The sequence below is a fragment of the Mchenga conophoros genome, linkage group LG23 (assembly GCF_057382185.1).
Source record: "Mchenga conophoros isolate Kocher_MC1m ecotype Shallow Benthic linkage group LG23, M_conophoros_male_GT1.1, whole genome shotgun sequence".
NCBI classification, from domain to species: domain Eukaryota; kingdom Metazoa; phylum Chordata; class Actinopteri; order Cichliformes; family Cichlidae; genus Mchenga; species Mchenga conophoros.
The window spans coordinates 34,381,723-34,396,144 of NC_140547.1; the positions used below are offsets into that span (position 1 = coordinate 34,381,723).

Consider the following 14,422-nt stretch of genomic DNA (forward strand, 5'->3'; position numbering starts at 1 on the left):
CTCTTTAAACTAACTTTCATATAATTGGTTGCCACATGCAAGCAGGAGGTTTAAACGGGAGGTGGGCGGGGCTTCTGTGCTCGGAGATTACAGAGATCCAAGAGCTTAAAAGCTGACAGAAATGAAACGTGTAGTATTCTTCGTACACGTGCCGACCTCATTATTTAAAAAACATGTCCGTCTTTAATATGATCTTCCAACACTGTAACACAATATGACAGAAAATAAGAGCAAAATTAATCTGAATAAAAGCATTTTGTTGGCATGTTATACCTTTAATTTGAAGATAACAGGAAATGATCAGGGAGATGACAGAAAGGTGTTGGCCTACCTGTCAAACTCCATTAAATTCATCTTTATTGTAGATTTTGTTCATTTCATGGGATGTTTTGATCGCTCTTATAGCTTCTGCTTCCTCTCATATTTCATTTTGCTTTGATGTCTACTTGCTGTAAATGCTTATGTTGAGTTATTTCGACAGGCTTTAATCTTTGAATTTTAATCAGCGGCAGCTGAACTTGCTGGTTTTGAAAATCTATACGGCCCTGGGGACGCCAACCACAGCTGAGGGTGGCATGAATTAAAGCCCGACATGATTTCATTCTGACTTGTGTGCACGTGGAAAAGATGGAGAGGCGCTCTGCAGAGGCAGTACCTGGTTCTCGATGAAGGCGTTCACTCTCTGCAGCATCCCCTCGCAGGTGAACTCATAGGGCAGGTAGGGCTCAATCTGAATAACACAAAACACAGACTGTTAAAACACGTGCAGGGCGAGGGAGCTTGTAAACTCTTGTGCTCGACAGTGTTTCTATATGATGACGCTCAGAGAGCTCCTCCCGGTGAAGCGTTAGCTTCCTGTCTGATCTTTGCGCCGCTGAAGGAAACTTCAAACGGGGGACAACCAACAACTGCAGCCTTTGTTGCTGAACTGAGTCGCTCCGTGCTCCATCTGAGCTTTTGGCTGCTGGGAGGAAGCAAGGATGAGGAGAGGGGAAGGGAGGGGGGGAGCAGGAGGAGAGCCGGAGCCTGGTAGGCTGCGTCTCGCCACGGATCACGGCGCATATGAGGCTCTGTGGGCTCGTCCAGTGAACACAGGCATTGTTCTGACCAGCTCGGCGGAGTACAACAACACAACGAGGTCCTGAGTCCAGTTTTAAATATGCATGGGCCCGGACCAGGAGACGGAACACGATATCTCCATCAATCCTCCTGCGGCTCCAACAAGGTTTTCCTTAACGACTAACCAGCCAGGACGCCATTTACACAATCACACCCTCTTTTTTGCTCCGTGTTAAGACATGTGAGGCACACTTGCTTTTTAACTTAGAAGAAGAAGATTTGAAGATTTGAATTTTTCAGATTCATTCACTGCAGCTCATCATATAAGAAATCTATGAAAGCAGCTGTCCACATTTTTATTCAGTAAACAAATTCATTCCCTCTTCACACCAAATACTACAGCAAAGGGAATGGAGGCATTAATGTTAGTTAAAAAAAAGCTAACTCACACTCTTTTCAAGTCCAGCCACAAGTTCTCGATCAGACTGAGATCTGGGCCAATCCAGAACATTCACCTTGTTGTCTGTGTATCATTTCTCTGCTTTGGTGCATATTTGTCTGCATTCATGTCCTTCTCTGCCTTTACAGGCCTTCCAGGGCTCGCTGCTGAGAAGCACCCCCAGAGCATGATGCTGCCTCCACCATGCTTCACAGTGGAGATGGTGTATTTGTGGGGTTGTCCATTAGACTAGATGCTACAGCATCTAGTCTAATGGACAACAAGCTCAAATTCTGTCTCATCAGGCCAAAGAACCTCAACTGGACAAATCATCCCAGCAGTTGGAAATCTTTTTGTAACCATGTCCTGACTTTTACTTTTCAATCTGTTCTCTGAGTGGCTTAGAGCACTCTTTTGTCCTCATGTTGCAATTGTAGCAGGAATACTAAAAAAGAGACTGGACCTCCCAGACACAGGAGGTTTTATGTCACAATCACTTGACACATCAACACAGGTCCATTTCACTAACAGTGACACTGCTGGAATCAATCATGTTTATGTAGAGCAGCAAGAAGGTCTGTACAACAAACAAGTGTACACTGAAGCTCATTTAACTTCTTTATTCATTAACCCCCAACCGGTCGCGGCAGATGGCCCCGCCCCTCCCTATTGTGGAAAAAGTGGTGATGCTTAAGAGAGAAGACTGGCAGCTTAAAAAAAAAGCACAAGAATTTCACAAGTGAAGAAATTGAAAGAATAGTGTCAGAGGATGAAGCTGGAAAAAGCACATCTTTGGGAAGTGCCTGCGCTGCAATACAGATCAGGTGAATGTTGTGTCCTCTGAGATTCAGACAGCGGCTCGGATGGAGAAAAAAAAAGAGAAAAGGTCTGACATTTAACTTGATAAGGGGGGTAAAAAAAAGAGTAACTGAAAGAAAAAATAAAGAAGGAAGCAGGTTGAGAAGAAGGCGCGTCAGATCTGTCAGCTCATGATGAGAGACTCACTGCAATTACTGACTGAACACCCAGGAGCCAGGCACTGGCAAGAAATGAAGGTGAAAAGTGCTGAAACCCAGTGAGGATGAAAGGGGCATAAAAGGGAATTTGAAGATGACTTGTTGTGTTTGTATTTAAGTTCATTTAAGGTATTAAAGTCTGTCAGTTAAAGCTTGCTGAATGTGCAGCGCATTTAGTTAAAAGATGTTTGCAGCTATGCAGCAGTAGGGCCGAAAGCTTGTGTGTCTGTACAGCACCTAAGGGGCTTCTGCCCTTGTTGTAGAAACAAATATGCAATAACATTTGTGAAATTGCACCAAATTTTAGCTTCTTTCAGTCGCCCGCGGTTACCTTTTGGCTGAGGATGGAGCGGATGGCCCTCTCTACTTCGGCAGAATTCTCGATATCCACCGTCCACACGTGGGGCCGACCGATGTACACCTCGGCGTATGGGTGCTGAGAGGTCAGCTGCAGGCAGCAAAGCAGAAATGAGAGGGGTAGGGGGGAGGGGTTAGGAAAAGCAAACGATTTAAAAGTTATGGGTCGAGCTGCGGGGGACAAATCCTGCACTCCTCTCACCTCTCTCAGGGTGGGTTTGCCCTTGAAGAAGTCTGTGTTCTTGCTGCTCTTCGAAGGGTTGAACTTGGGGTTGAGGAAGGCACAGCCGTTGGCAATGGCCTCCAGGGGGGCGGGACCCTCGTAGGGGAAGGAAAGACCCACAAACAGCTGCAGAGGAGAGAACACACACGGCTGTCAGGCTCCATAGGCTGGATATCAACACACACAAGTCAGTAAGGAGGAGGCATGTGTGAACAGCAGTGTGCAGGTCCTGAAATAAGCACAACTAAAGGTGCCGGTGGGAGGAGGCAGAGGGGCGCCGAAGTTTACTGGCTGTGTTGAGGAGTCGCCAATAGTGCCTTGTAGAAACAAATCTCCCCTGTTATCAGCACAAATTGTGACGGAGGCAGCACATTTTCGCCATGAAACAAGGGAGGGAAAACAAGCCCGATAATATGAAGACATCACTTTTACGTTTACTCCTCCCACGGGGCTGAAGGAGTTTGATATCTTAGGCGTGGAGGTACATAATAGCTCAGCAATCAAATCAGATAGTAAACGATCATGGAAACTGGCAAAGACACCTTAGAACCGCCTTTCAGCTCTGAAACGACTCATTTAAACCAAGGTTTATGTCTTTTAGGTGTTTCTTCGGCTTGTTTGGCACCACATTAGCCATTACTAACACAGAAATACGTAATTTTTCTACTCAAACCTCTAAGCCTGGTTCTGCTGGAGGTTTCTTTCTGTTAAAAAAGCGGTTTTCCTTCCTGCTGTCGCCATGTGCTTGCTCAAAGGTGGCGTCTGACAATTTTCCACCACCATGTAGTAAACATGTAGTTTTCCATATTAAACAAAAAAGAAGGCTCTGTACAAGGAACGAGTGGCTTCTCAGCACTGAAAGTAAAACTGTGACATTCCACAAAACCTGACGGCCGACCGGGACTCTGGAAGTTTCTGGGTGTTTATGCTACGGTATAGTGTCTCCACTGTTTGTGCTTAGCCAGAATCCCAAACATTTATTTCAGTAAACAGTGAAAATGGGTGGAGGGTTCTAGAAGCAATTTTTCTTCTCCTGAGTGGAAAGAAAGCAAATATTTGTGGAGCTCGCCTGCATGAGTAGTGAGACAGCAATCGAGAAACTGAGAGGGGAGGCCGGGTGCCAGCTGAGTGGCTTATTGAGTGGAGCCAGCTGGCTGACACAATGGCTTATCTGTGTGTTTGAGTCGGTGTTACATACACACGCTTTCTTTAAGTGCACAATGCAGCGCTGTGTCATGAGGTATGCCTGTAGTCACATGAATAATCAGACCTGTGGAGTGAATTCTGCTCTTTCAGCTGTGAGTGTTACTGAAATATTTCTGCCAACAGGTGGCAGCAAAGCACGTGCGTTCTTTAATCGCATGCATGCAAAGGCTCCTGAAAGCTGCAAACCAGTCAGCTGGTACTTGTAGGGAGAGGACCCAGAGGGGAGAAGAGCTGAGATAAACACACTGAATAACTCAGGTGGGAGTTTATGACTAACGCTTGCAAATTGATTGTAGCTAGATGTGAATGGATTTAAAAAACAAAAACAAGTTTATAGCACTGACCCACAATCTCATCATTAGTTTACAACGGCTCTGGAGTCCCGTGGTCATGGACAGGCTGACTTCAACACCATGCAGCTCTCCACATGAAAGCTGCTATCGATTTGGACCCCTGAGGAAACATCCTGCCTTACTCATGCAAAGGACACACACCTACGACACGAGAAGATTTCATTTCTGCTCTCATCGCTCAGCGTTAAAGTCGAGGGATGCAACTAATGATTATCTGCAGAACATCTGAAGGAAAAAAGTAGCATCAGTGCTAACAGTCAAATATGCATGAGGGCAATGCGGGAGTCTGTAACAGCAACTGTACAAAATATACAATTATTGTAAAAATAATCAACAGAAATCAATCACATTTTACCATGAGTACTTTCTTACTTAATAGAAATGATTGCTCAGTAACTATGCGCTCATGATAAAATATTGATATTGAATGGATAAAATATGATTGATTTCTGTTGATTTTTTTTTTTTTACAATAATTGTGTATTTTTTGTGTGTATGCTGTTAATGAAAAATGTGTTTTTGTTGTGTGAACATCCTGTAGTGTAATCACTGGAGCCTCAAAACTTTGCCTTTAAGCAACCTGACTACATGTAAATGTTCTGTAAACGCAAGTACATTCAAAAACTTTAGATTCAACTAGAATCTGGTCAAATTTAATGGATTTCATTGGTATACATATGCATATTTTCCTTAAATAAATAAACCTTGGATTTCATATATGTCAGCTGCATTTTACTAAAAATATTAATGAGGGCCAAGAATAGTTTTTTTTAAATACCAGTAGCCGTCTCTGAAAGCACTTAAATGTTGTAGGGAAGAACAGCAGTTACTGTAGTACAAGTTACCTGTAGTTATTAAATATCAAAGATCACTTCCTTTACCAGTTTTTTTTTTTTTTGGCTTGTTTGTTTTAAACACTTTCAGAAGCAGCAGCATAAACGTCCTCAGGGTTTTTTGCAAGCCTTGACAAAATGATCAGAAAAACAGTTTGAACGGGTGAGTGAAAGTGAGACTGTGCATATAAGAAGTTATATAGATATGAAAATATCATGTATCACCTTGCAGATGTGGTTTGAGGGCGGAGGGAGGGGATTTTTTTTTACTAATAAATGTGACGCGCTCACACACTAAAAGTTAAACTCTTATGATCAAATAAATGTTCTACTCTTAGAATTTAGTCAGGAATTAAAGTATCTGCTCTCTTTGACATCACACAGAAACATAGTGGATGAAATGGAGACTAACGGACACTTTAGATCAGCCTGAGCTTTCGGCTAACACCTTTATGCACTGAGCACATTGAAGATTTTTGATGCAAATTTGTCGTATAACATCGAAACAGTTGCGATTTTACTAAAGTTTTGCCAAAATCCACCCAAAAATGCACTATGATTAAACTGGAGTCAACATCAAGCGGTGGTGAGCTGGTCCTGATGCTTCTAAACACTAATCTGGCTGAAGAGTTGGGAGTTCGCCTTGTAATCGGAAGGTTGCCGGTTCGAGCCCCGGCTCGGACAGTCTCGGTCGTTGTGTCCTTGGGCAAGACACTTCACCTACCGCCTACTGGTGATGGCCAGAAGGGCCGATGGCGTGATATGGCAGCCTCGCTTCTGTCAGTCTGCAGCTGTGGCTACAACTGTAGCTTGCCTCCACCAGTGTGTGAATGGGTAGATGACTGGGTGTGTAAAGCACTTTGGGGTCCTCAGGAGACGGCGACAGTAGGGAGAATTTCATAGTTTGATCCAGGAGTTGATGCTGTCTCGCACGCTTTTGTACGAATTTCAGGATATTCGTCTGTGGGGCAGTTTGAACTCTTTCTGGCAGAGTAAGGATCACATCCGAGGTGATCAATTCAGAGAGATTGGGTCAGTCATTCGACTCGAAGCTGCATCTAGCTGTGTGTCTGAGGTGAAACAGTATTATTCTACCATCTTTATATCACTGTATATTCATTGTATATTCAGTATTGTTGGTGGTCAGATCGGTTAATTTGCATAAAAAACAAAATCAGAAAAATACAAGAGGTGAAATTTGTCCGTGGAAACCAAAGTGCTCTATAAATGATGTTTAATGTGTTCTTCTTTACATTACGGTGTCTGTCAAATGTCAGACATCACCTGAACTTTCCAACATTATCTCATGCAACAATAGCGTCTTAGTTCTTAGCCACAGTAGCAGCAGGTGTTTTGCATTTCTGATTATTTCGACTGTCTTTCCCTGGAACAGTGAGCAGCTATTAGCCAAAAGACCTGAACATTCACAGGTGCTACAACTTCCACAATCTCTTAGTAACTTGCAGAACTCAACGCCAGATCAAGATCATATACAAAGGAGAAGAAGCTGCTAGCTGCACCTTTGTCTAGCATGTAAATTTAAGCTAACGAGGTATCTGGAGTGAAAGTTGTCATGCAAAACGTGCTGGAACAACATCAGATTTCTGCCGTTGCCACGCAGGGCTTAAAAACACGGTGGCTTCTGAGTGTAATGACCCAGCGAGTTAATTAGGCTGTTTGTTCATGATATTTCTAATCCCAGCACCTGCCATGGGATGTTTGAGTTTTCCCTTTATGCTGATTACAGCGGCATTAACGGTGGAGCAAGACAAACACCATTACCATACTAACACCATTTCTTATTTTGCACACACTGCATACAGTAGCATAAATTGGTTGTTGAAAGCATGGTGTGTGCAGAAGGTGGAAAAACAGAAGCAAGAGAATCTAACAGGTTGAGTTAGACAGGCCTGTGAGACGGATGTGAGAAGGCAGAGAGAAAAACATCAAAAACCTCTGACTCTGTCAGTCTGCAACATGACGCAGCAACGTTTTGCTGCATGTCAGCGGTTTGATCATCCACGCTATTCACCTGATAGAGCGCAGCACGTCACAGTTTATTTCAGGGAATTTGGAGCTTGAACAACCTCCCCCCTTCCTTCAAATGTCACAAGGCAACATATTCGCAAAAGCGCCTCAACGCGGGAGCACTTTTAAAGCTAAACCTCACGAGGCCAATTAGCTGAGGCAGTCTGCTCGCAGGTAAGAGTAAACGTGTTGTTTAAGCGACGAAAGGACGAGTGCCTATAACGCCCCTTGTTTTGCTTGTAAACTCTTAAACAAGAATGCCGGAGAAATGTCTGGTTTTGTGCGATTTAATTGGCCGTTCCCCGATGGGTTTCCAGCCAGGAACGCATGTAATGAGAAGATATGGAGGTTTATATTATATCCCGGTTCTGTTGTGTGTTTACCTGCCAGACTTTGCTAATAAAGCTCTCGCTCCAGCAAATCATAATTCACTGCACTGTTGGTGGAGCGTTGTTTGCCTTCAGTCTTTAATGATCCGCTCCACTGCAGAATGCATCGTTGTCTTTCTGTGCCTCGGTGCCTCGAACATCACTGGATCCTTGGTTTCAGGTGCTCAGGACAGAATCACTAATGTTTTATGGCTAAAGCAACTCTGCAGCTCTGCTAAGGACAAAGAGGTTTAGATATATATCCATCTTTTTTTCTATAACTGACTGTATCGTGAGCTGTGGCCGTCTCGCTCTGATGTCCCTCCCTTGCCTGAAAGTATCTAGTTTCAGAGGCTAAAGAAAATCGAAGCCTCCCCTCACCTCATTTTTTCCTGAAAGGGATGAAGACTGAAGCCAGAGAGATTCTTAGCTGAATTAGTGCCAGTTTGCACCTCCAGCGGATGTTGCTGTCAGCTATGTGAGGATCTTGTCATTTTCATTCTGTAGCTCTTTAGAAGTTTGCAGCTCGGTGGGAATTTTTTGGATACGTTTTCAAAGTGGGTCCACAGACCGTTCAGAACACCTCCCCTCATGACCGTGCAGTCTTAGCAAAACCATGACAGGTCATGGCAGACCTCACAGGAAATCGATTTCTGCTTCTTCTCCTTGTATTTCTGTTCTGTGTGGCAGTTATGGACACTATCAGGGTTTAGGCTCAAGTGAGAAGCAGTGTCCTGACCTTTAGCAGACTTCTAGGGCAACAGGTATGTTTGTGTAATGAATGTGTCCCAAGATAAATCAATCCGGTGGTAAAACTGTCTAGTTTAAAACATACATTGTATATCAAAGATGAACCTGCACAAAGCTGCAATAACTCTAATAATGTTTAACTTTAAGCCTTGAAAGAACTAAAGCGGACAGCTAATTATAGATATAAAGCAACTGCTTTTACAACAAGAGGGGACTGCAGCTTCTGGGAATTATTTATTATTTTTACCTACAAGTGTTTGTTTTAAGAGGTGTAAAACAAAGTGTTGTATGTTTAGCAGCCATGCATACATTCGTAAAAACCTAGAAACCTGCCTCTCATACGTCACTGCCTCTGAAGAGCTTGCTCTACACAACACTTTGCCATGTAGTTGTCTTTGTCAGTGCGAGTGGTTGGAGTATGAATGGGGAAGTACCTCTGTGAACGGCCAGGCTCAGAGAAAGCACAGCCACTTGGCTCAAGGCTCTTTCAGAAGAAGACCTCTATTCACATAAAGACATTTTTTCCACCCAAACCTCCAATAAGTCTCAGAAGAATCACATATTTACTCCAACTTGCCTGTAGATTTATTTTTGTAGCACTGATATGTGCTTCAATATTTCTTTTTTCAATTTCTTTTGACAAGCAGACTAAATATAAAGCAAGAAGAAAAACATTCAGAGGTGATTTTGTAGTCACGGCGCATCAAAAAGTCCAAGGTTAGTTAATAAAGATACAGCGTTTCTTCGATATACTGCAGGTAAGCCTCGCTACAATTTCTTCATTATTTTAAAAAATGTCAGTGTGGCAAAGTGTGGGAGTTGATCTGTGGCTTTTACAGCCACCTAGTAAGAACTGCAGCCATGTACTTTTATTTCCCTCAAGGCTCATTTTTCCATGTTAGACAATTTAAAGTGAGGATCTCTCACCTTCGTTTCTCTCAGGAGGAATTGAAGGTCTCGGCCGCTAAGGATGCCGTGGTTCTTAACGTAGCCCGGGAGGTGCACGGTGCTGGTGCCGTGTACTGTGCCGTGAACCTCCATGTAGCTGTGAATGATGTCCAGGTACTTCTTCTTGTCCTAAAAAACAAATGGGGAGGAAATGAAGCAGATCAATTTAAATTAGGTTCAAAGCAGCATTCAAACGTCAACCTTTTTAGGTTAAACTGGTATAATTTAGAGACAAAATCTCCTCTCCTGCAAAAGCTCTTTGAATAGCAATTTCTGTTTGAAGGGATCAGTATCAGTATTTCATTTCGTGTCCTGGTGAACTTTTGTTCAGGCTACTCGACAGACCATCTGGCTTGAGTGGTGGGCTCAGCTAAAAATAGCACTGTAAAAGGAGCATCGGTGCACACAGTATCTGTTGTTAGTAAAGTCTACCTGATCTGTTATGCTCCTAAAGAAGAAGACCCAAAACCAAGTAATCCTGCTACTTTTACACTTAAAGTCATGCCCGGCCTGTTTCTACTGCACAGGAATGCTGACAAACTGATTATCAGGTCAAATGTGAAACATGGATAGAAAAACAATCTAATCTAATTTAAAGGGGCGTCTACTGATAACAGACAAACACATAGTTCCCCTGTGTTTTTGCCAGTGTTGTTACTTTTTTTTTTCTTCTTCTTTTTAGCAATTTTACAATGGGGGAAAGGAGTTTTAAAGACAAACAGCTACAGCTATCCAATTGCATTGTGGTAAATGTAGGACAATTTTTTGATTTTAACTTGAGACAAATACTAGGCACTGCAAGTTGAGATATATCAGCTCCTTTTTCGGTAATTAGTTAAGCAACTTGCAGCCATACTTGCAGATGTTAAAGCGAGCCTGAACTGCAGATTCTCCACACTGGAACGAGGTTTAACTGTTTGGTTGGTGACATTTCACACCTGTTATTTTGAATCAAACAGACAGCACAAAGAGTTTGCGGTTTGGAGGTATTTCACACAGGTTTGAAGAGAGGACGGATATGACAGGAAGCAGTGCCGCCTCACAATAAACAGCATTCAAAGTGGTTTTCACTCTCTGTGTTTATACATTACTTTGCATTTAATCAGTTACTGCCTCTCTTCGGAGCCTCTTCATGTTAAAAGGGAGTTTTTCCTTCCCGGTGTAGCCAAGTGCTTGTTTGGGGGTGGGGGGGCTTGTCTGATTGTTGGGGTTTTCTCTGGACTACTGCAGGCTCTTTACCTTTCAGTGTAAAGCATACTGTTGCTGTGATTCAGTGCTACATTAATAAAACTGAACTGAATTTTCTCAGTTCATTCAGAGCAATAGAAGTCTACCAGCTGACATCAGATGCATGCCTCTCTACAAACTAATGTCAAGTAGAGGGACATGCAGCCCACAAAGGTGTCGTGGTAGATCATCCCTAAGCCTTGTTAAAGATCTCTTCCTGTTAAAAAGGAAGCTCTTCCTCCCAACTGTCACTAAGCCACATCAGATTGTTGTTTGCAGATTTAGATATGCAAAAGGTCTCAAAAGGACATGTGTTAGCTAATGATGAACAGAAGACACGGCAACATGTGAATTAGAAAAATGGGCTCTTTAAAAACTCCCAGTCAAAAGTTTTCTGGACTTGCTTTTGACATGGTTCTGCACATTATTCCTTATTTAGGCTATCATATTTAAGTTTCTCCCACAGAGAAACCCGCAGCAGGTGTTCGACTTTTAAAAACAAGGACATAACTGTTGTATAACCCAGCAACACTCGAACATAAAATGCTGAACTGAAGTGCAAAATATGTTTTTAACTGTATCCTGTGCCTTCTAAGCACTGAGCCCTGTGGGAGCGGGGTACAGTGCAGCTGAGCGCTCTTAAGGTAGAACCCTTCAGGGAGGCAGTAAGATGAAAGCTGCCACTCTTCTCCATCGTGATGTGAAGCCACAATTACCAGTATGTATGTGTGCGTACACACACACACACACACACACACACACACACACACACACACACACACACACACACTTCTATAATGGAACATTATTGTTTACAAGAGCGTTAAAAGTATAAATCAGATATCCTACACACGAGCCTGCCTTTGAATCTGTTCTACCTCCAGGATCTGTTCCTGCTCTGTGCTGTTGTGTGTGTGTGTGTGTGTGTGTGTGTGTGTGTGTGTGTGTGTGTGTGTGTGTCTCCCACAGTACTTCCTTTTGGGGGTTAAATTTCAGGTAGTCGCTCGTCAGGGTCCCTGGAGGCCTGGCTATCAGATGCCTCCAGCCAGCCTGCTGTAACTAAAGCAGCCTCTGTGTGTGTGTGTGTGTGTGTGTGTGTGTGTGAGATGAAGTCCTAATTAGAAGGTGAAATCACTATCCTGTAATCTCCTCACTCAGGAGGGCTGAGCCAGGATTTGTGTGTGTGCCTGTGTGAGTGTGAGAGGGAGTGAGTGAGAAGGTCTTTACTAATCAAGGTTACTGGTAGGTATCTGAAGAGAAAGCAGAACAGCGTTGAAACTCTAACGCGATGCTGCAGGAGCTCAGAAGACGCTAAGGAAAAAAAGACGAGCAAATAAACTGCTGGTCTATAACTCTGATATTTTACAAGTTTGTCTTATTTAAAGCAATAACCGAAATACGTCTAATGCAGTCTGGTGATTCACATCAATATTTTAATTATGTACATATGCAACATATTTTTTACTTTTACATCAGTTTATGGTGCACTGACTGACTAAAAGAGCTGGGATTACTTTAAAAGCAGAGTTTTTGATGTTATGTTCATAAACTAATACTCTGAATATTACTGCAGTCGGTTGGCAGTCACGTCTTTTTTTATGACCAACAAACCCTATAATAAAAAAACGACTCTTGCAACTTTTACACAACAGCAAGACTGTAAAACACAATAAAATTCAAAAAACCCTCAAATGCACCAAGTGTCACAGTGTGTTCAGCAAGTCAATGTGCAACAGTGATAGCTCCTGCGTGACTAAATCATGGTTTAACTGTCTGTATGAACTGTGAAACCAAAGCTAACTGCCTTAACCGTGCATTGTTTCTAACGGCTAGCAGGGGGTGACGCAATGGCTCTCACGTTCTTGATAAGTGCATAATCAATTCAGTTTGTCTAAATTTTGTAGCTGATGGTCCCCATTAGAGTTAAAAACCAGGAAAAATCCTGTAGTGCAAGCCTACAGTATTAAAGTGTTAACGCCAAGCTGTCAGCTTACAGTCGCGCACTGTCCCTGGTCTTCACAGTCACATCATGCTCAGCTTCAAAACACCAAACTGATATGTGATGTCCCAGCGGTTACTTCGCTGTTTGCCATTCCAGGAAGCATGGGTGAGTATACGTGCTGTAAAATAAGTGTGCGACAGGTTGCGTCATCTGTAAGAGTGATTTGCAAATATGCAACTAAAAAAAAAAATCCACACACAATAGAAGGAAGAAGTCTGAAGGCAGCAGGATGTGAGCTTCTTTCTTTTAAATAAATGGGGACTGCTCCAGTAACCCTGATTGTATGCGGAGGATGAATACGCAGTCGACTGCTGCGGCCCTTCAGGCCACACTCAGCTTTGTACTTACTATCCAGATGTCTTCTAGAGCATGAAGAACATTACAAAAACAACGACGAGCTAGAGGAGCGTGACTGCAAAGTGGATCAACATTTTTTTTGATTTATCGTGGATTTCCTTGGCTTTGCTTTCCTGTAATGATGTTATGTCAACTTCTATTCATGATCCTATCTCAGCTGTCAGCACGCTGTGAATTACAAAGAAGTTATGACTTTAGAGCAGGCTCAAAGTCTTCCCCCTCTGACAGCCTGCGTGCATTTGGGCGAGCAGGGTGATGGGCGCCCGTCCGTACTGTACGTATATGTGTAGGTTTCAGAGCGCGTGTGATATGCAACGTGAAACCAGGGAGCACATCGATTGCGGCGGCCTTGAACAGGAGCACGTGCTCGGGGAGTTATAAAATAACTGCCTGAGCTGGCGAGGCTGATTGAAGCAGGGGGAGGAGGAGGAGGTGCGTTTTATGACCTTGTAAATCAGAGTGAATTTGTAAACCTTGGCTCAAAGAGGAAACAGGAGAGGAGGCTGCTGCTTTCTGTCGGGCTGAGGGATGAGTGTCCAGGGATGGAAGCAGACAGCGTGAGCAACACAGAATCGGAGAACAGCAGACCCACACACATTTTTGGTTTAAAGGGAATCTATTATGCTTTTATCTATTTCCTTTCATACACATGCACAGTTAGAACAGTGGCTTATATTAAACATGGATAAAAAAATAAGGCCAGTGTAAGTACAAGTGATCTCTGTAAGCCAAAAAGCTCAGGCTCAGGGTTTTTTTCTACTCTTGGCTCGCAACATCTCTACAAACCTATTTACAAAGAGGCAGCCAATCAGAAGAGGTTTTCTTAAAGGTAGAAGTTAAATTGCTTTTTTTCCAGACAGGTATAGGATAAAAAGAAGGATTATTTCAACTGGTAAAACACTGAGCTCCATACAGGGGTCTGACATGTTTAAAAAAGAAAATCATTGAAATACATGTACACAACTGTATACAGTCCTCCTAAACTTGATTTTGTTCTCAGGCCTCAAGTTAAAGAAAAGAGAGCAGACTGTTGAGTCGAGCAGTAACCTGAAGAGGTGTGGGGAGCTTGAGCCTCATCAGAATGCAGACAGATGCATGCGCTTCGACTTACATGACCATCAAACTGCCTTCAACATCGAACATCAAACGCACCTCAGATAGGCCCCCTCCCCAATCTGAAATTATTTCCAACTGAGAGACTCTGGGGGCCCCAAAACTGCAAGCTTGTCAATCAAAGCAAAGAATAAAATGAAGTT

The 14,422-nt window shown here is 43.0% G+C and overlaps 1 protein-coding gene across 2 annotated transcripts in view; it reads right to left on the reverse strand.

The window, feature by feature from the left end:
• mgat5 (alpha-1,6-mannosylglycoprotein 6-beta-N-acetylglucosaminyltransferase) overlaps positions 1 to 14,422 on the reverse strand; it is a 109,764-nt gene that overhangs the window by 4,560 nt on the left and 90,782 nt on the right. For both annotated transcript variants that reach the window (XM_085264927.1, XM_085264926.1), the window contains exons 12-15: positions 9,560 to 9,709; positions 3,074 to 3,220; positions 2,846 to 2,962; positions 656 to 730 (exon numbers count right to left, since the gene is read on the reverse strand). In XM_085264927.1, the coding sequence (XP_085121053.1) occupies positions 656 to 730; positions 2,846 to 2,962; positions 3,074 to 3,220; positions 9,560 to 9,709 (489 nt within the window). The remainder of the gene's footprint in view (positions 1 to 655; positions 731 to 2,845; positions 2,963 to 3,073; positions 3,221 to 9,559; positions 9,710 to 14,422) is intronic.